This window comes from Oryctolagus cuniculus, chromosome 16 (genome assembly GCF_051225735.1).
Source record: "Oryctolagus cuniculus isolate XC-2025 breed Fujian yellow rabbit chromosome 16, ASM5122573v1, whole genome shotgun sequence".
Classification (NCBI taxonomy): Eukaryota; Metazoa; Chordata; class Mammalia; order Lagomorpha; family Leporidae; genus Oryctolagus; species Oryctolagus cuniculus.
Window position 1 is genome coordinate 20,171,014 of NC_142882.1, and position 19,125 is coordinate 20,190,138.

The window sequence follows — 19,125 nt, forward strand, 5'->3', positions numbered from 1 at the left end:
CCCCTACTCAGAGAACACACCCCCCAGCCAGAGGACACGCCCCTACTCAGAGAACACACCCCCCCAGCCAGAGGACACGCCCCTACTCAGAGAGCATGCCACCAGCCAGAGGACACGCCCCTACTCAGAGAACACACCCCTCAGCCAGAGGACACGCCCCTACTCAGAGAACACGCCCCCAGCCAGAGGCCACGCCCCTACTCAGCATGCCACCAGCCAGAGGACACGCCCCTACTCAGGGAACACACCCCCCAGCCAGAGGACACGCCCCTACTCAGCATGCCACCAGCCAGAGGCCACGCCCCTACTCAGAGAACACCCCCCCAGCCAGAGGACACGCCCCTACTCAGAGAGCATGCCACCAGCCAGAGGACACGCCCCTACTCAGAGAACACACCCCCAGCCAGAGGCCACGCCCCTACTCAGAGAACACGCCCCCAGCCAGAGGCCACGCCCCTACTCAGAGAACACACCCCCCAGCCAGAGGACACGCCCCTACTCAGAGAGCATGCCACCAGCCAGAGGCCACGCCCCTGACCAGAGGGCCCGCCCCAGCGTTGTAAGGCCCTCCCGCAGGGCAGCTGAGGGCTCTGTGCGGTCCCGCCCCGCAGGGGAGCCAGACGAGCAGTGGGGACAGCCGGGACAGGCTCCCCGTGCTGCGACACCCGGGCACAGCCTCGGCCCCCGAAGTTTTGGGAAAACGAATACAGCAGTTCCGGGCCGGCGCTGTGGCGCAGCGGGTAAAGGCGCAGCCTGCGGGGCCAGAATCCACACAGACACTGGTTCGAGTCCCAGTTGTTCCACTTTTGATCCAGCTCTCTGCTGTGGCTTGGTGGAGGATGGCCCGGGTCCTTGGGCCCCTGCACCTGCGTGGGAGACCCAGATGGAGCTCCTGGCTCCAGCCCTGACTGTTGCGGCCATTTGGGGAGTGACCCAGCGGATGGAAGACCTCTCTCTCTCTCTCTCTCTCTCTCTCTCTGTCACTGCCTTTCAAATAAATAAATCTTCCAACACAAAAGCGACTCCCTGGACGACACGTGCAGAACAGGCAAATCACCCGAGACAGGAAGCGGCGGGGAGAGGGGCTTCGAGGGCTGGAGCGGGGGGGGGGGCAGGGAGATGGCAGGGGGGACAGAATGTTCTGGAACTACACCGCCGCGGCCACCAGGCCACGTCCTCTGCTGCTTCCCCCCCCCCCGGGCGCCTTGGCGGGGAGTGGACCAAATGCTGAGCGCCCGGGACTTGAACCCGCGCTCTGATGTGGGGTGCTGGTGTCGCGGGCACAACGCCAGCCTCTCTGGCCCCACCCCATTTCCACCCCCCCAATCTGAACCCCGGTCCACCTGGGCCTCCAGCCATCAACCCAGCAGACAGAGTCGGCCCTGGGACCCGGACGTCGCCTGCGGTCACCAGGAGGCCTTGGAGCCCAAGACCCCGCCCCTCCCCTGGTTCCGCCCACCAGCCCTCCCAGCAGGTGCACCTGGGTGGCTTCCCCAGCCAGGCGCACCTGCGGGCGTGGGCGGGCTGGAGAGACTGGAGCTGTCTTCTGAGGCCAGCAGCCGGCCTGGGAGCAGCTGCGAAGGGAAGAGGTTTATTAAAAAAAAAATCAAAACTTATTTTACTTATTTGAGAGACTGAGTTACAGAGAGAGAGAGAGAAAGAGAGACAGAGGTCTTCCACCTGCTGCTCCACTCCCCAGATGCCCGTATGCGGGTCTCCCATGGCCCCGGCTGCTGTGGCCATTTCCGGGGTGAACCCGCAGATGGAAGGAAGATCTCTCTCTCCTTCCATGAACATGGTCTTTCAAATAAATAATTGTTTTCTAAAGATGTATTTTAAGCAATAGGTGGTTTTATCTCGTTTGTGAAATAAGTGTGTTTAAAAAAAAGCAATTGCAGGCTGCCGCAGAGTTCGTGGAAGACAATGAAATGTGTATATGCAGTGCCAGCATCCCATAGGGGCGCCGGTTCGATTCCCGGCTGCTCCACTTCCGGTCCAGCTCTCTGCTGTGTGGCCTGGTAAAGCAGTGGAGGATGGCCCAAGTGCTTGGGCCCCTGCACCTGCGGGGGAGACCCGGATGGAGCTCCTGGCTTCTGATCAGCGCAGCTCCGGCCATTGTGGCCATTTGGGCAGCGGATAGAGGACCCCTGCCCTGTAACTCTGTCTTTCAAATAGATAAATTTGTAATAAATGTGTCGACGCTGGAAGTCAGCAGTTTGGAGGGCTGGAAGCGGCTGCACTGAATGGTTCAGAGAGCTGGCGTCTCCGTTTGCTTTCGCGGGCTCCGTTCTCACACTTCCCGCTCTGACCACGGCCACCGTCCAGTCCGACAGCAGCGGCCACCGGGGATTGGACCCTGAAGACACGCAGGCTGTCTGGGGCTAGCAGTGCCCGCCCCCGCCGCCAGGGGGCGGCTCTGCGGCGCTGCTGGGCTCCTCTCCTCGGGCGCTGTCGGCTCGTTGGCGCCGCCTGCAGGGCTCTTCCCCAGCTGCATCTCATTTCCTCCCCTTCCCAGGGCTCACGTCTGGACACTCTGCAGTCCCCCTCCTGGGGTGTTTTGGGGGAGCCCACGCCAGGACAGCCCCCTCCTCGTTCACTCATTGGACGCCCCTCCCGCTGGACCAACAAGGCAGAGGGGGCTCTGGGATCGCCCCAGTTACGTGGGGGGACGTTTATGGGGTGTGCGGGGACCTGGAACCCCGTGCAGCCCGCGGTGAGGGGTGGGGAGGGGGCTTTGGCAGCCACGCAGACCACAGAGTTTGGTTAAAACCAACCCGAAACATTTAATAAAAAAATAAGCAAGTTATCCAGGTCTGCCCAGCACACCGAGGTCTCCCGGAGCGGGTGGAGGCCGGGTCGTCGGCTCCGGGCTGGGCCCCCCGAGCACGCGGCCGCGGCAGAGGCCAGCACGGAGGCACCGCGCCAAGCAGGCAGGGGCCGCACCTGAGACCAGGGCGGGGCAAGGGAGACCCGGCCTCCCGCCCCACCCCGGGCCCCCTCTGGCGCGGGCCCGCGGCTGCCCCCTGCAGTGGAACAAGGACCCTCGGAGGGCACACAGCTCAGCTCGGGAGGGGAGGGGGGCCCGTGAAGCCTGGCACACAGGGGGAGCCCAGGACATCCGGGGAGCCACCGCGCCCCTTTCCCCAACCCAGCACTGGGCGTGTGGCCCGGCGAGCAGGTGCCGACACCGGGGACACTGGCTCCCGCCTCTGTGTCCCCGCGGCTCGCGGCAGTGCGGGTGCGCGACAGGCACCTTGCTGTGCTCCAGCCCGAGCGCCTCGCTCAGATCCGGCACACAGCAGGCGCTCAACCCATGCGCGAGTGTGCTGAGCGCGCCGTGGGTGCTCGAAGGCTTCAGGAAGTGAACGTAACCGCCCAGAGGCCGGCAGGGCGCCTAGCGGGGCAGCCACTCGCAAACCCGGGGCGTGAGGTCATTCAAGCAAAGCGCTCGGCCCGGGGCCAGCGCTGCGCCCCTCCATGGAGTCCCGGTACACACAGGCGCCTAATGATTGCAGCTTGGCCCCGCCCAGCCCCCCATGCCAAGCCCTGTCCCTCCCTGGTACACAGTAGGCGCTCCATTCATGCTGCTTGCGTGCAAGTGACTGCGTGGAGAGCCGTGTGTGGCCCGGCCCGGGGGACAGCAGGTGGCCCCAGCGGACGCGGACGCCCCGGCCGGCGCCCTCAGAGCTCGTCCCGGGCGGCGCTGTCCAGCGGGGACTGCAGCACGTCCGAGTTCTTGGCCTCGCGGCTCAGCGCCTGCTGCTCCCGCATCTTCTGGGACTTGGCGCGGTCCCAGTCGGTCTTCACGCGCTCGTCGTTCCACACCACCGAGGTCTCCGTGTCGCTCACGTAGCCGTCGTCCCCCGTGTAGTGCGTGGGGTACACGAGCAGCGGCTCCACGGAGAAGGCGCGCAGGTTGCGGCGCGAGAAGTGGGCCTTGTACTCGGACCTGGGGGGAGGGGCGGCAGTGAGGAGGGGGCGGGGACTGGGAGGGGCGGCAGTGAGGCGGGGGCGGGGACTGGGAGGGGCGGCAGTGAGGCGGGGGCGGGGACTGGGAGGGGCGGCAGTGAGGCGGGGCGGGGCAGTGAGTCAGGGCGGGGTAATGAGTTGGGGGCGGGGACAGGGCAGAGGCGGCAGTGAGGCGGGGGCGGGGACAGGGGAGGGGCGGCAGTGAGGCGGGGCGGGGCAGTGAGTCAGGGCGGGGTAATGAGTTGGGGGCGGGGACAGGGCAGAGGCGGCAGTGAGGCGGAGGTGGGGCAGTGATTGGGGGTCAGGGACGCAGGAAGGGCGGTTGTGCAGGAGGGGAGGGGCGGAGTCACAGGTAGGGAGAGGGGCGGGGCAGTGAGTGGGGGCGGGGACACAGGGGGCAGCCACTGTGCAGGCGCAGCAGCACTCGGGGAGGCAGAAGGGGCGGCCCCGACGTGGGCGGGGCCGGCACGGGAGGAGGCAGAGACGCCCAGGACCCGGCCCGGCCCGCCCAGCCCCGCGAGCCCCTCACACTGGGTGCTTGTCGAACATGACGGGCAGGAACTCGTCCACGGGCAGCATCTTGGAGAGCGGCTGGGCGGCCAGCAGCTTGCGGGCGCCTTGCAGGGAGATGACGTAGGCGAGGGTCCAGTAGGAGTAGTCGGCCTCCACCAGGTTCCTCACGCGGGGCACGGCCTTCTCGGGCTGCTCCACCTGCATCCGCTTCCGGCCCACGTAGCTGCGGCGCAGGAACGGGGACGTGAGCCCAGGCCCTAGGGTGGGTGCCGCCTCGGCCGGAGCGGGAGCCACACGGGGCCGGTCTACAGCCAGGCCCCACCCCCACACTCAGGCCACGCCCACAGGCTGCCAGCTCCAATCTCCCCCACATCCCAGCTCCAGGAGCCCCAGTCGGGCCTGCAGGCTGCACTCCAGGTCTCCGGATTCCCCTGTCACCCTTGCAGGGCACCAGCCCACAGGCCATGCCCCTGACGGTGCTCACAGGCCCAGGGACCCCGTGAGCCCTCTGCCCGGCTCCTGAGAGTTTGTGATGATGCGCTAGGTCACGGCTGTGTCCCGGCCACGCCCCCATGTCTGACCACACCCCCAGAGGCGGGGCTCATGCTCAAGCCCCAGACCAAGCCTCTTGACCAGGCCACGCCCCCAGGTCCCACCATTGGCCATGGCCACACCCCTAGGTCCCTATTCTTTGCTCCAGCAAAACTCCAGGCCCTCCTGTCTGGGCCACACTTCCAGGTCCTATCTTGGCCCCAGCCATACATACCCTAGGTCCTACCCCTTGGACCTGACCACGCCCCCAGGTCCCACTTCTTGACTCTGATCATGCCTCTTGGCCCTGACCAAGCCCCCAAAGTTCCACTTCATAGTCCAGGCCATGTCCCCGGCCACGCCCCAGGTCCCTCCTCCTGGCCCCAGCCACACCTCCAGGCCCAGGTCACGCCCAGGGTAATGCCTCCTGGCCCCGGCCACGCCCCAGCCATGCCCCAGGTCCCTCCTCCTGGCCCGGGTCACGCCCCAGGCCCCGCCTCCTTCCTGGCCCCAGCCCACAGGTCCTGTCTTTGCTCCAGCAATACCCCAGCCACGCTTCAGGTTCCTCCTCCTGGCCTGGGTCACTCCCCAGGTCCCGCCTCCTTCCTGGCCCCAGCCACACCCCAGGTCCCTCCTCCTGGCTCGGGTCACGCCCCAAGTCCCACTTCCCGGTCCAGGCCACACTAACAGGTCCTATCTTGGCTCCAGCCACGCCCCAGGTCCCTCCTCCTGGCTCGGGTCACGCCCCAAGTCCCACTTCCCGGTCCAGGCCACACTAACAGGTCCTATCTTGGCTCCAGCCACGCCCCAGGTCCCTCCTCCTGGCCTGGGTCACTCCCCAGGTCCCGCCTCCTTCCTGGCCCCAGCCACACCTCCAGGCCCAGGTCACGCCCAGGGCAACGCCTCCTGGCCCCGGCCACGCCCCAGCCCACAGGTCCTATCTTGGCTCCAGCAATACCCCAGCCATGCCCTTCAGTCCCTCCTCCAGGCCCGGGCCCCGCCCCAGGCCCCGCCTCCTTCCTGGCCCCAGCCACACCTCCAGGCCCGGGCCCCGCCCCAGGCCCCGCCCCTGGCCCCGGCCACGCCCCGGCCGCGCTCACATGAGGTCCCAGTCCAGGCGCTCGCGCTCCACGTCGCGCATGAGGTTCATGAGGCGCCTCTTGAAGAAGATCTCGAAGCGCAGGTCGTCCTCGAACACCAGCGACTTCTGCAGCCCCCGCTCCACGACCTGCGGGGCGCCCAGAGCTCACGGCCAGGGGTCCGCGCTCCGTGCAGGCTCCGTGCAGGCTGCGGGCGCCCAGGACACACCCCCCCCAGCCTGCATTCCCCGCCGCCTGGCTCGCGGCCCCGCCCCCACGCCCACCTCCGTCCAGATGCGGTAGTGGCTCAGGAAGCAGCCCAGCTCGCCCTTGGTGAGGGGCCGGCCGTGGTAGGGGTCCTTGTAGCCGGGCAACATCTGGATGCCCAGAGCCTCCACCTGGCTGGCGTTCATGGCCCTGGGGGAGGGGGGGAGGGCGGATCACGTGGCGCAGCGGCGGGGTCGGAACCGCCCACTCGGGCGCCGGATCCAGACCGGCTGCTCCACTTCCCATCCAGCTCCCTGCTGTGGCCTGGGAAGGCAGTGGTGGGCCAAGTCCTTGGGCCCCTGCACCCGCGTGGGAGACCCGGATGGAGCTCCTGGCTCCTGGCTTTGGCCTGGCCCAGCCCTGGCCTCTGCAGCCACTTGGGGACTGAGCCAGCGGATGCAAGAGCTCTCTCTCCACCCCCCTCCCTCGCTCTAACTCCTTCAAATAAATAAGTAAATAAACCTTAAGTGAAAAATCTTTAAAAGCAGGAAGCGGAACGGGGTCCGAGGCACTGTCTACACCCGCGGGCAGCCCTGCCTCGCTCTGACCTACTTCCCCCTCCAGGGCCCCCCAAAGGCGCCCACACCGGCACCAAACCTGCCTGACTGCTCCAGACCTCCCCCCAGCCCCCACTGGAACAGTCTCCACTCGCCTCCCCCAAGGCCTGACTCAGTTCTTCTCCACGCCCCCCCCCCAGGAGCACCAATTCTGACTCCCTGCGCCAGGACTCCCTTCCCAGCCGTGGCCCCGCCCCCAGCGCAGCCCCACCCCAGCCCCGCCCCGGCCCCGCCCACTCACTTGCCGTCCACCGCCTCCAGCAGCCGAACTTCGATCTCCTGCTCCCGCAGCGCCCGCAGCATGCGCTCCCGCCGGTCCCGCCGCCGCTTCAGGTTGATCATGAACACCTGCGGCGGCGGGGGCTCAGTGGGACCCCGCCCCCCACCCTGTCCCTGCCGCCCCGCCAGGGAAGGCCTGGCCCCGCCCCGGCCCCGCCCCCAGCACCACCCCCAGGGAGGGAGGGCCCTGCCCACCTCGTCAAAGCCCATCTTGTCCGGGGTCTTGGCGGGCACGGAGACGTATCGCGAGGGCTCGGGTGGCGGGTGCTTCACTGGGGGCGGAAGAGGCAGGGTGGCTGGGGCCCCTCCCCCCGCACCCCTCCCCAGCACACCCCTCTCCCACCCCCCACATGTCCGAGCGCAGCCTGCTGCAGCCCCAGGCCACCAGCGTCGGCTGTCAGCTAGGACACCTGGGGGGGCCAGGCCGAGCCCGGCGCCTCCTGGGGACCCCACCCCACCCCCACACCCCGACACTGCCGCCCACCCCCATCCTGCTGGCCCAGGAAGCAGGCGGTGCGTGGGTTCACGCGGGGTCCCCAGAGCCAGCACGGGATCCGCTGCCCCGCCTGGCTGAAGGCAGGTGCCTTGACCTTGCAATGCCCTTGACCTCCTCATCCATGAGCTGGACTAAAGGTACCACCCAAGGGCAAGACGGTCCCGGAGATTCGAAAAGGGCCGCTACAGCGCAGTGGGGGCTCAGTCACCAGGGGGCAGCACTGCTCGCCAGTGGGGGTGGCAGTGGCGTGGGACAAACGCCAGGGCCCTGTCCATCTACCCAAGGACAGGAGGGGCCGGCGCTGGGGCGCGGCAGGTGAAGCCTCCGCCTGCGGTGCCGGCTTCCCATGCGGGCGCCGGTTCGAGCCCCGGCGGAGCCACTTCCCGCCCGCGCTCTGCTAGGGCGCCTGCCTGGGCGGGCGGGAGGGAGCGCGAGCGGACTCACCCATGACCTCCAGGTGCACGTGCAGGAAGCTCTCGGCCTCGTCCTGCAGGGTGCTGTGGGCCCGCAGCGGCACGGGCAGGAAGCCGTACACCTCCTTGTTGCACACGAACATCTGCACCTCTGGGGCGGAGGAGAGAACGCGGTGGGAGGGGGCAGTGCGGCCGCAGGCAGCCCAGCGCGGGGCCGCCGCTGCTCCCGGCGGCCGGCAGGGGGCGCTCCGCAGCCGCGCCCGCCTCTGCTCCCGGATGGAGTTCCTGGCTCCTGGCTTCGGATCAGCCCAGCTCCGGCCGCTGCGGCCCACTGGGGAGTGACGAGCGGATGGGAGGCCTCTCTCCCTCTCTAACTCTGTCTCTCCTCCCCACCTCGCCGCACCTGCACCGCGGCCAGGGCACGCACCTGCCCGCCGGCAGGAGGAGGCGAACACGATGATGTCGTCGAAGGCCCAGGTGTAGTCGGGGTGCGGCGGGTAGAAGGCCAGCTGCCGCGACGCCGCCTTGCGCAGGTCCACCAGGAAGGTGGAGTGCACCATGGGCACCGGGAAGCAGCCGCGGCGCTCGCGCTTGCGGATGGGGATGTAGGCGGGCGTGCGCCGGTAGTAGCCCTGCGGGGGAGCGGCAGGGCTGGGGCGCAGTGCGCACGCGCGGGGAGCCCCCGGAACCACCCTGAGCCTGCCCAGCCCCAGGTCCAGCTGAGGCTTGGGCTGGAGTCACCCAAGGGTGGACAGGACGATCGGGGACGGCTGGATCGAGCCGCGCCTGAGGCTGCGTCGGGCGCCAGCACCTGTGGCCGAGTCCCCGCAGGTAGCGCACCTGCGCGCCCTCCCTCGGGCCCCACCCTACCTGCGCCGTCATCCCGCACCAGAAGTTGGAGTAGGCGGCGCGGGAGTCCAGCATGGGCGCCACCACCGTCTTGTTCTCGGCCATGAGCAGGCTCAGCGTGTCCGGGTTGAGCAGCAGGTTATCGGCGTCCACGAACTGCGGGACAGCAAGACGCGGCCATGTGCACCTGCGTCCCTCTGTGCCCGATGCTGGCGCCTCCCAGGCCGCAGGGGCAGGGCCGGACCGGCCGGGCGCTGAGGACCTGTGTGCCGGCCCCGCCCCGAGGCATCTCTGGGCCCACAGAACTGACCGCCGGGGAGCCCCCGGGCAGGTGCGTGGACTTGAACTTGAGAGTTCACAGCCGCCGAAGCAGCAGCGGACGCACATGGCCGGGCCCACCCAGCCCGCAGCGCAGGTTTCAGCCCCGGGAAGGGAGGCAGCGACCGGTGCTGTCACAGCGCCGAAGCCCCAGTCTGCATCCAAGGGCCGGGGTTCGAGTCCCGGCGCTGCTCCCGAGGCCAGCCCCCTGCGCATGCGCACCCTGGGGGAGCAGTGGAAGACAGCCCAAGTGCCAGGGTCCCTGCCACCCAAGTGGGAGACCCGGATGGAGAAGCGGGCTCCTGGCCTTAGCCTGGCCAGGCTTTAGCTATCGTGGGCATCTGGGGAGTGAGCCCGCGGATGGAGCATATCTCTCTCTCTCTCTCTCTCTCTCTCTGATGAAGAAGAAATAATGAACTACAGGGAGAGAAGAGAAACAGTCCAAGCGTTCTTGCCCCTGGAAGCGCACAGCGGAGGAAGCAGGAGCCCGGCCCGGCCCCGCGGCCCCCACAGCGGATCCGCGCTGACCGTGGGACCAGGCCGGCACCAGCGCCTGCTCCGAGCCAGGTGCCAGGCGCCGGGGGCCGCTGGAGACAGGACTCAGAACTGGGGCCCAGGACGCACGGACCCCGGCTTCTCCACCAGTGTGCGTCCCCCCCGCCAGTCGCGCCCCCGCAGTCCCCACAGCCGTCCAGTGCTGACCGTGGGACCAGGGGTGGCACTGCACAGTGGCCCGAGCCGGGTGCCAGGCGCCGGGGGCTGCTGGGGACAGGACTCAGAACCCGGACCAAGGACGCACGGACCCTGGCTTTTCCACCAGCCGCGGCCCCGCCCTCGCTCCCTCCGAGACTCACCAGCAGATAATCCGCCCACATGTCCCGGGCCGACTTCAGGGCCGCCTGCCGCAGCTTCATGACATGCTCGTAGCGCGAGTCGGACCAGTGTTTGGGGCCCTCCTCGTCCGGGTAGGACCTGCGAGAGGCAGCGGGAGTCCCCAGGGCTGGTCCCCGAGGGCTTCCTGGAGGAGAGGCCAATCCGCTGACGGGTGGGGGGGCCAGGCAGGAGTGAGGGGGCGGGGGCATCACAGCAGGTGCAAAGGCCCGGGGGAGGGGCCGGTGTGCGGCCCAGCAGGTGAGCAGCCGCCTGCAGCCCGGCTTCCCCCAGGAGCTGGGGTTCGAGTCCCGGCTGCCCCACTTCCGGTCCAGCTCCCTGCAGTGGCCTGGGAGAGCGGCAGAGGACGGCCCAGTGCGTGGGCCCTTGCACCCTCGTGGGAGACCCGGAGGGAGCCCCCATCTCATGTGGCCCAGCCTGGACGTGAACCCTCAGATGGAAGCTGCGCGCTCGCTCGCTCTCTCTCTCCTTCCAGGGAGGGGCGGCGGGGCGGGGGGGGGGGGGACTGGGCGGGTGGCCAATGGGAAGAAGAGGGAGGGTCTGGATGGGCGGGGTCAGGCAGTGCAGAGATTAGGCGGGCAGCCAATGGGAGGACGAGGGCGGGGCCGGCTGGGCGGGGCCAGGCGGGGCGGGGCGGGGATTGGGCCCAGGCTTGGCGCTTGGGACACGCGTTGGTGTGGTCGCGCGTGGGCGCGGCGATGGGGCTGGGCCGCGCACCTGGGTTCCTCCGCCGGCCGCCACTCCACGGAATGGTACAGGCTCTGCACGGCCACCAGCCACTCGCGCAGCACGGCCGTGGTGTTGTCCGCATTGTGGTCCGTGGCCACCCTGTGGGCACAGGGGACGCCCTGCACGGTTGGGGAGGCTGAGGCAGGCCCACGCCACCCAGACCACGCGACCCAGACCGGCCACGGCTGATGTCATGTCCAGCCTCTAGGACCGTGGCCCAGGCCTGGTGTCAAGAACCCGGCGCCCCCGAACCCACGCCCACAGCCTCACCCCTGCTCGTCATCACACAGTCGGTCAGCAAATGCTCGCCGGGCACCAGCGGTGCGCCTGGACCCCCCGGGGCCCTCGCCGGCTCTGCCCACTCAGGGGCCGCTTGGCAGGGAATTCGCGCCACGGACCGGGACCCCCGCCCTGTCCACGGAAGGAACCCCGCCCTTGGGGCTCACACAAGATCTGGAAAAGTCCAGGTAACGAGGGGCTGGCGGGTAAAGCCTCGGCCTGCAGTGCCCGCATCCCATAGGGGTGCGGGTTCGAGTCCCGCCTGCTCCACTTCCCATCCAGCTCTCTGCTACGGCCTGGGAAGGCAGTGGAAGATGGCCCGAGTGCCTGGGCCCCTGCAACTGCGCGGGAGACCCGGATGGAGCCCCTGGCTCCTGATCGCCCCCCTGCCCCGGCTGTCACTCCACCTGGGTGGGAGGGAAGCCCTGGCTCGCCCCTGGGAGGCACCGTCGTCCGGGCCATTCTCCATTCAAGGAGCTGAGGCAGGGGCTTCCCCGCCCCGCCCACGGCCCCTCCCCACTCCCAGGGGAGTGGGCTCAGCCCTCACGGGACCCCCCACACCCCACGGCCCAGGTCTGGCTGGACCGAAAGTATGGCGGCGAGGGGACCCAGGCCGCCCGCGGGGGCGCGAGGACCCGCGTGGACGCGCAGGATCCAGGGCGTGGACCCACATACACCCGCGTGGACCCGGGACCAGGGCGTGGACCCGTAGGATCCTAGACATAGGACACGCGTGGACCCGAGGGGGCAGGAGACAGGGGTTGCGCGTGGACTCTCATACACCCGCGCGGACCCCGAATCTGGGACATAGGACCCGCGTGGCCCTCATACACCCGCGCGGACCCCCGGACCGGGACACAGGACCCGCGTGGACCCGCACACACCCGCGTGCGCCCGCCGCCCGCGCTCACCACAGCGCCGTGCGCTCCCGCGGGTGGCGCAGCCGCTCGATCGCGCCCAGCGTGGACGGCAGCGCGTGGGCCGCGTTCCGCGCCAGCAGCGCGATGACCACGCGCGGCGCCTGCAGCGGCGACTCCGGGCTCCAGCGCTCCTCGGGGAAGTAGGCGGCGGCGCCCGGCGGGCTGCCCGGAGGCGGCGCCAGCAGCAGCAGCAGCAGCGGCAGCGGGCCCGGGAGCGGCCGCGCGCGCCGCCGGCACGCGCGTGGGGCCGCCGCCATCGCGCCACGCGTCGCCTTTAAGCCGCTTTTCTGCCGGCGGACGCGGGCCGCGCCTTAAAGGGGAGGAGCGCCCGCGACCGGAAGTCAGCCGCCGAGGCCCCGCCTGCACCCGCCTTAAAGGCGCTGGCGTCGCTCAGCCTCCGACGGCGCCTGCGCGGCCTCGGTGACGTTAGCGGCTACTCCCCGCCCCCCGCCCGCCTTAAAGGCACAGTACGTCCGGAATGTTGCGCCGCTCTGGAGCTGGGACCAGAGCCGAGGTTCACTGGGTCTTGCCACCCGGAGTCCCTGGGCGCGGGGACCGCGTGGGGGCCTAGAGGGGGGACAGGGAGAGGGGTCGCTCGCTTAGTCCGGGGCGGCGCCGACGGCGACGGGGTGGGGAGCTCCTGGCTCCAGCCTGGCCTAGCCCTGGCCATTGCGGCCATCTGGGGAGTGACCCAGAAGATGGAAGACCTCTCTCTCTCTCTCATAAATCTTAAAAAAAAAATAATAAAAAAAAGTCCAGAAAAGTAGAAAGGAAAAAACTATGAACAGGAAACTCACTGCAAATCTAAAAAAATAACGCAATAAACGCGGCTTCCAGTCCGGCCGAGTCATCACAGCACCGCAAACCGACCAGACGCGGGTCCGGTTTGATGTGGAGCCCGCGCAGCCTGGAGTCCCAGCCCGGGTCTGGCCCAGGAGTTTCGGGCAGCGCGGTGGGTCCGGTGGCCGGAGGGCGGTGGGCGGCCGTGCACCTGCAGGCCATCGGCGGCCGCGGGAGATTCGCTCCGCCGCTCTCCCCGGCCTCAGTCTGCCCCTCTGTAAGATGGGCAGATGCGCAGCCGGCGGCAATGAGCGGAGCTGAGCACCGACCCCGGCTCCGGTCAGGAGGCTCGGGGCCGGCGGGGCCCCGGTGGGCGCCGCTGGGGGGCGGGGAAGCCCTGAGACCCCCACGGAGGGGGGAGGGGATCCGCCCCAGCCCCTGCTACCTCCCAGGGTGCGCATGCGCAGGGAGCTGGGGCAGGCAGAGGGCGGGGGCGCCCGTGGACCCCCAACCCCCGACCCGGCGCCGCTTAGGGAAGCTCGCGAGGCGAATCCACGCCCGCCGCACTGCACACGGACGCAGCTTTATAGAAGTCCTGGCGCCGGGGTGGCTGGAACCCGCAGGTGCACAGGCCACGGTCAGCTGCGCGTGGGAGAGACCAGGGCCAGATCGCCGGTGGGTCACGGTCCCGCAGGCCCCGGGGTCCATCCCGCACTCCCCACCGCCCACCCCCGCCCTCTGCGACCGGAGCCCAGAACCCGCAAGGCCCCGCCTGCCCCCTCAGCACGGAGGCCGCCAGCTGCCCGCGGGAGCAGGGCAGGAAGTCCCGCGACAGGGCGTCCACCCGGGCTGCAGGACAAGAGGACAGTGCGGGTGTCCACTGAGCCGCAAACGACCCCACACAGGCGGCAGAGACCCCGGTACCGCAGCCATTGCCAATGCTTCCCAGGCCGGGCCCGGACTTGAACCCAGGCACTCTGCCCCGCAAGTGCCTTGACCCCGGCACCCAGCGCCCTCCCAGCACTGCGTGGGCTGATGGGGGGGGGGGTGTCCTGCATCCTGAGACAGGAGGAACCCAAAAAGCTGTCTGTCTAAGGTTGTGCACGGGGCTGTACAGACAAGACTTCGAGTTTTCCTGCCTGGAATGTCGGCCTAATGGCTGGCGCTGTGGTAGCTGTTCTGCACCACTGGGGGAGGGGGGCTTCGGGCCTGCGGCAGAGCCATGGGTGGAAAGCACCGGCTAGTCTGCCCCAGCAGGGCCGGGCTAAGCCACTACAGTAACAAAAACGAAACAACGAGGAAAACAAAACAAAACGAGCGCCATCGGCTTCTCCAAGGCTGTTCCCGCACCTCCTTGCTGACAGCCCCGGCAAGGCCACCCTCTCGCCCTCCAACTCAGGGTGAAGGGAGGGAGGGAGGGAGAGAATTTCCATCCGCTGGTTCACTCCCCAGTTGGCTGCAAAGGCCAAGGCTAAACCAGGCCAAAGTCAGGAGCCAGGAGCTCCATCCGGGTCTCCCACGCGGGTGCAGGGGCCCAAGGACTTGTCCCATCTTCCGCGACTTTCCCAGGCCACAGCAGGGAGCTGGATGGGAAGTGGAGCACCCGGGACTCGAACCGGCGCCCCTGTGAAATGGCGGCGCCGCAGGTGCGGTTCCCAGCGGGAGCCCCACGCGGGTCGAGGCTGTGGCCTGGACTCCGCCCCGCGTCCCCCACTCACTGCTCAGCTGCCGCGTCTGCCGCCCGCCCATCCTGCGACTGCTCAGGAGCCCACCGGCTAGGCAGAGGCTACGAGGCCGCCTGGCCCTGGGTTGGGGACGCCCCGCCCCGCATGGCTGCCCCCTGCTGGGGGTTTCAGTGCGGGGGGGGGGCAGGAGGAGGCAGGGGCATGGGAGGGAAATGGCCTTGGAGGAGACACAGGGGGACCCCCGGCAAGACCTGGGGGCGATCGGGGAGGAGGCCTCCCTGCCCCTGCACTGGGCGACCCTTGCTCCGTGGAGGTGGACCCCCCTTAGGAGCCCCAGGCTGGGGAGACCCCCCGGAGGACCCCCGCCCTCCCTGGGGCCCGCCGGGCTCAGTGCACAGCCTGGGAGACCCCGGTAGACCCTGCCCCCCCCAGTCATCACCCCGACGCCGCTTTTCCCAATTTTATTTGACATAACGACAGAGACTGAGGTTTGTGGGGTCACCCCCAGGGGCCCACGACAGCCACGGCCTCCATCCGGGCCCCAGCCTGCAGGTGGCTTGGCCGAGGCTTGAACCCGGGCCCCCGGGGGGCAGCAGCTCCCCACGGCCCCCTCCCCGAGTTTGTTGAGTGAATGAGTGACTGGGGGCCGAGCCCCGGCACCAGGGGAGGGGGCACCAGGCAGGACCCGGCTCTGGCCTGGGATCACGGGGGGGGGGAGGACCCTTCCTGGGGGAGGAGGGGGATGGGGCGTGGCCCGGGGGCCGGCAGGACCAGGACCCCAGCGGTGCGCCCTGTGCCCGCGGCTTCTGATGCCGCAGCAGCGCAATCCATGGCCTCCGTGCTGGAGTGTGCACACAACGCGGGAACACAGCAGCCATGGTGGACCGTGAGGCAGGCCCACTGGGTGACGGCGGGGGCGGCCAGGGCCGCGAGGACGATGCCGGTTCTTCGCCGGGCCCGGGTGGGGTCTCCCCGCGGGGATGGCACTCAGTGTCCCGGTCAGGCTGCCAGGACACGAGTGGGATTCTCGTTTCTTCTTTTCACGCAGCCGGATCGCTCGGAGGGCAGGGGAGGGGGCGCTGCCCCGGGCCTGAGGCCAGGGCTTTCCTGCCCCTGGGCGGGCCCTGCCAGCTGCTCCTCCGCCACACCCACCCGGCCGGCGCCGCCCCCAGGGGCCCCCAGGAAGCCGCGCGCTGTGCTGTGGTTTCCGCTCCGGGTTTCAATTCCCGCCTCGCGCTCCTCGGCTCCTGCCGGGCAGCGGGGAGGGGGGCCCTGGCGGCCCTGGGGAGGGGGCAGCTGCAGGGCGGATGCAATAGGGAGGGGTCCCCGCCGCCGCGGTGGGCACTGGGGGCGGCGCCCGGAAGCGAGGGCCTGGGTCCGAGTCCCAGCTCCCGGCTAATGCGCCCGGCCCCGGCGTCCGTCTGTCTGTCCGTCTGTCCGTCCGCCCCCTCCTCTGGCCGGGACCCCCTCCGAGGGCCCGCAGGTACTAGGACAGGGCGGCGGCGGCGGCAGCCCCGGGCGATGCGCTTTACTGCGGGGCCCGGCGCGGCCCGGCGCGGGGGTGCTGTGATTCGGTTCGGTTCGGTCCGGTCCGGCGCGCGGCCGCTACAGCGCCGAGTGCTTCTCCACAGGCACCGTGAGCAGCCGTGCCGCGGCCTCGTCCAGGAACCAGCGGAGCGCGCCGGCGCGGGGCTGCACCAGGGCGGCGGGCAGGGGGCGCGGCTCGCGGGCCTCCAGGATGCGCTGCGGGCGGGCGGGCGGAGCGCGGGGCGTCAGGGACCCCCAAGGCCCGGGACCCCGACACCGCCCCACTCAGACTCAGGAATGCCCTGGAACATCCGCACTCGGCCATTCCTGGGGCGGGGCCAGCAGGTTCCGGCCCCGTCCAGCGCCACCAGGCTCCACCCAGGCCCCGCCCCACCCCCATCATCCCACTCCCCAGCTGCAGACCCCAGGCCCCACCCCCACCCAGGCTCCTCCCCACCCGCGCCCCGCCCCCACCCGCCCAGGCCCCGCCCCCTCACCTTCAGCACGGCGGCCTTGCCTTCCCCGGTGGCCACGAAGACGACGCTGCGGGCCGCGTTCAGCACGGGCAGCGTGAGCGTCACGCGCTGCGGCGGCGGCTTAGGGGAGTCACTGATGGGCGCCACGATCCTGTCCCGCTCCTGGGGAGGCCGCAGGACAGGTCACCTGGGCCGCCGCGCCTCCGTGGTTGGCGGCGCAGAGCCCCGGGCTCCAGACAGGCGGGCGGCGCGTCCAATGGGCGGGTCATCCCGCCCCGCCCGGCCCCGCCCGCTCGGCCCTCCCGCGCGCTGGCGCCGGGTCTCCTCCAGGGGGCGCGCTCACCTGCAGCAGGGGGTGGTCCGGGAAGAGCGAGCAGGTGTGGCCGTCGGGGCCCACGCCCAGGATCAGCAGGTCGAACACGGGGATGGGGTCTCCCTGCAGGGCCTGCGCGGCGGGTGGGGGCGGCAGGTGAGAACGCGGCTGCGGCGGGGTCCCCGCCCTGCGGCCGCGCCCGGGGGCTCACCTGTCGCAGCTTCGCGGCGTAGTCGTCGGCCGCGGCGTCCAGGGGCAGCCCGGGGTCGATGGTGAGCACCTGGCTGGCCGGGATGGGCAGGCTGGGGAGCAGCTGCGCCTGCGCGGACGGAGGGGGCGCGGTCAGCGGCACCAGCCCCGCGCCGTGTTCCGGCGGTGGCGGACGCGGGACTGCCCTGCACGCTGGCCCGAGGCCTGCAGGGAGCCAGGGAGGGCCCTAGGCCAGGGCTGCCCCTTCGTCCCTGTCTTGGTCAGTGCACACGCCACACCACCGTCGCTCCCGCCCCCGCGCTCTCCCGAGGACGCTGCTCCCGCTCGGGGCGCTCGCCTCTGCATTCAAGTCCTGGCTCTGGACCCCAGCTCCCTGCGCATGCGGACTCTGGAAGGGAGCAGCAGTGAAGGCCCGAGCGCAGGCCCCCCCCCCCGTGGAGAGACCCGGATGGACGCGGGCTCAGACCCAGGCCAGGGGCGCCCCGCCCTCCTCCCCTGCAGGACTCCCCAGGAACCAGGGGCCTCAGGATCGCCCTGCGCCTCTGGGGGCGTGGCCGGGGCGGTCCCAGCGGATCCTCCGCCCCAGAAGCCCCGCCCCCGGTGCAGGTGCCCCTGAGAGGAAGTCCGGCGCAGGGCACCGTCCCCGGGGAGGGGCAGGGGTAGAGGTGCGGTCTCGAGGACCCTCTGAGAAGTTTGTTTATTTCCATCCACAGAGAGAGAGAGAGAGACAGAGACACAGAGAGAGAGAGGGGCAGAGCTTCTCCACCCGCTGGTTCCCACCCCAGAAGCCAGCAGCCCCGAGCTCCATCCGGGTCTCCCACGCAGGTGGCGGGGGCCCAGTGCGGGAGCCCAAGCAGAGGGGATGGAACGGACAGGGGGTGGCAGGGCCCCGCGGGGACGGACGGGGGCGGACAGGGGGTGGCAGGGCCCCGCGGGGACGGACGGGGGCGGACAGGGGGTAGCAGGGCCCCGCGGGGACAGACGGGGGCGGACAGGGGGTGGCAGGGCCCCGCGGGACAGACGGGGGCGGACAGGGGGTGGCAGGGCCCCGCGGGGACAGACGGGGGCGGACAGGGGGTGGCAGGGCCCCACGGGACAGACGGGGGTGGACAGGGGGTGGCAGGGCCCCGCGGGGGCAGACGGGGGCGGACAGGGAGTGGCAGGGCCCCGCGGGGACAGACGGGGGCGGACAGGGGGTGGCAGGGCCCCGCGGGACAGACGGGGGTGGACAGGGGGTCGCGGGGGCAGACGGGGACGGACAGGGGGTGGCAGGGCCCCGCGGGACAGACAGGGGTGGACAGGGGGTGGCAGGGCCCCGCGGGGACGGACGGGGGGTGGCAGGGCCCGGGAGACCCCGCTGGTCCGGCCTCAGACGCGAGGCTCCGAGCTCCGCACAGCACTGCCGTGCCGGCCACGGGGGTCGCAGCTCCCGGGGGAGAGGGGGCGGCACCAGGGCCAAGTCTGGCCGCGACTTCCCCCCTCCCCCGGCCGCGCCCTTTCTGCAGTTCTGAAACCGGGGACCGACCCTGACTCCTGGGGACCTGGGGTCCCACGCCCGAGAGGCCGCCAAGACCACTCGGACCCCGAGCGTGACCAATGGGCGTGACCCCGGCTCCCGCGGTGGGCGTGGCCCCAGGTGGGCGTGGCCCCGCGCCCGATCCCGGCGGCCCCGTCGCGCTCACCCGGTACAGGCCGTACGTGCTCTCGGCGTGCTCGAAGGGCACCAGGCGCTCGTCGCAGAAGCCCAGCGTCCAGCGCGCCAGGCTGTCCGGCCCGGCGGCGGCGGCGGCGGCGGGCAGGTCGCGGGCCAGCATGGACACGAGGCTGCCGCCCGACAGCCCGAGCGCGAAGCGGGCGCCGGCCCCCGCCAGGCAGCTCGCGGCCTGCTGCGCCACCAGCTGCGCGAGCGACGCGCCCAGCTCCTGCGGGCTGGAGAACACCGAGACGAGGCCAGGGGCCGGGGTGGCCATGGCGGCGGCGGCGAGGCGGAAGAAAGCCCGGCCGTCGCCAGTGCGCGTGCGCGAAGCCCGGCCGCGCCCCTGCG

At 70.6% G+C, this 19,125-nt stretch overlaps 2 protein-coding genes across 2 annotated transcripts; both read right to left on the bottom strand.

Annotated features, from left to right (window-relative positions):
* Positions 1-2,758: 2,758 nt before the first annotated feature.
* Positions 2,759-12,407, bottom strand: COLGALT1 (collagen beta(1-O)galactosyltransferase 1). Its single transcript, XM_051829996.3, has 12 exons — positions 12,082-12,407; positions 10,880-10,990; positions 10,126-10,243; positions 8,975-9,109; positions 8,532-8,736; positions 8,136-8,255; positions 7,391-7,467; positions 7,158-7,264; positions 6,377-6,509; positions 6,114-6,241; positions 4,499-4,705; positions 2,759-3,949 (listed from the first exon to the last, which is right to left on the bottom strand). The coding sequence occupies exons 1-12, from the start codon at positions 12,345-12,347 to the stop codon at positions 3,682-3,684; spliced, it is 1,875 nt and encodes a 624-aa protein (XP_051685956.2). The 5' UTR covers positions 12,348-12,407; the 3' UTR covers positions 2,759-3,681.
* A 2,594-nt stretch (positions 12,408-15,001) lies between these two features.
* On the bottom strand, positions 15,002-19,100 carry PGLS (6-phosphogluconolactonase). The gene is made up of 5 exons (XM_051829999.3): positions 18,764-19,100; positions 17,083-17,190; positions 16,902-17,003; positions 16,580-16,720; positions 15,002-16,298 (listed from the first exon to the last, which is right to left on the bottom strand). The coding sequence occupies exons 1-5, from the start codon at positions 19,049-19,051 to the stop codon at positions 16,161-16,163; spliced, it is 777 nt and encodes a 258-aa protein (XP_051685959.1). The 5' UTR covers positions 19,052-19,100; the 3' UTR covers positions 15,002-16,160.
* Positions 19,101-19,125: the final 25 nt, after the last annotated feature.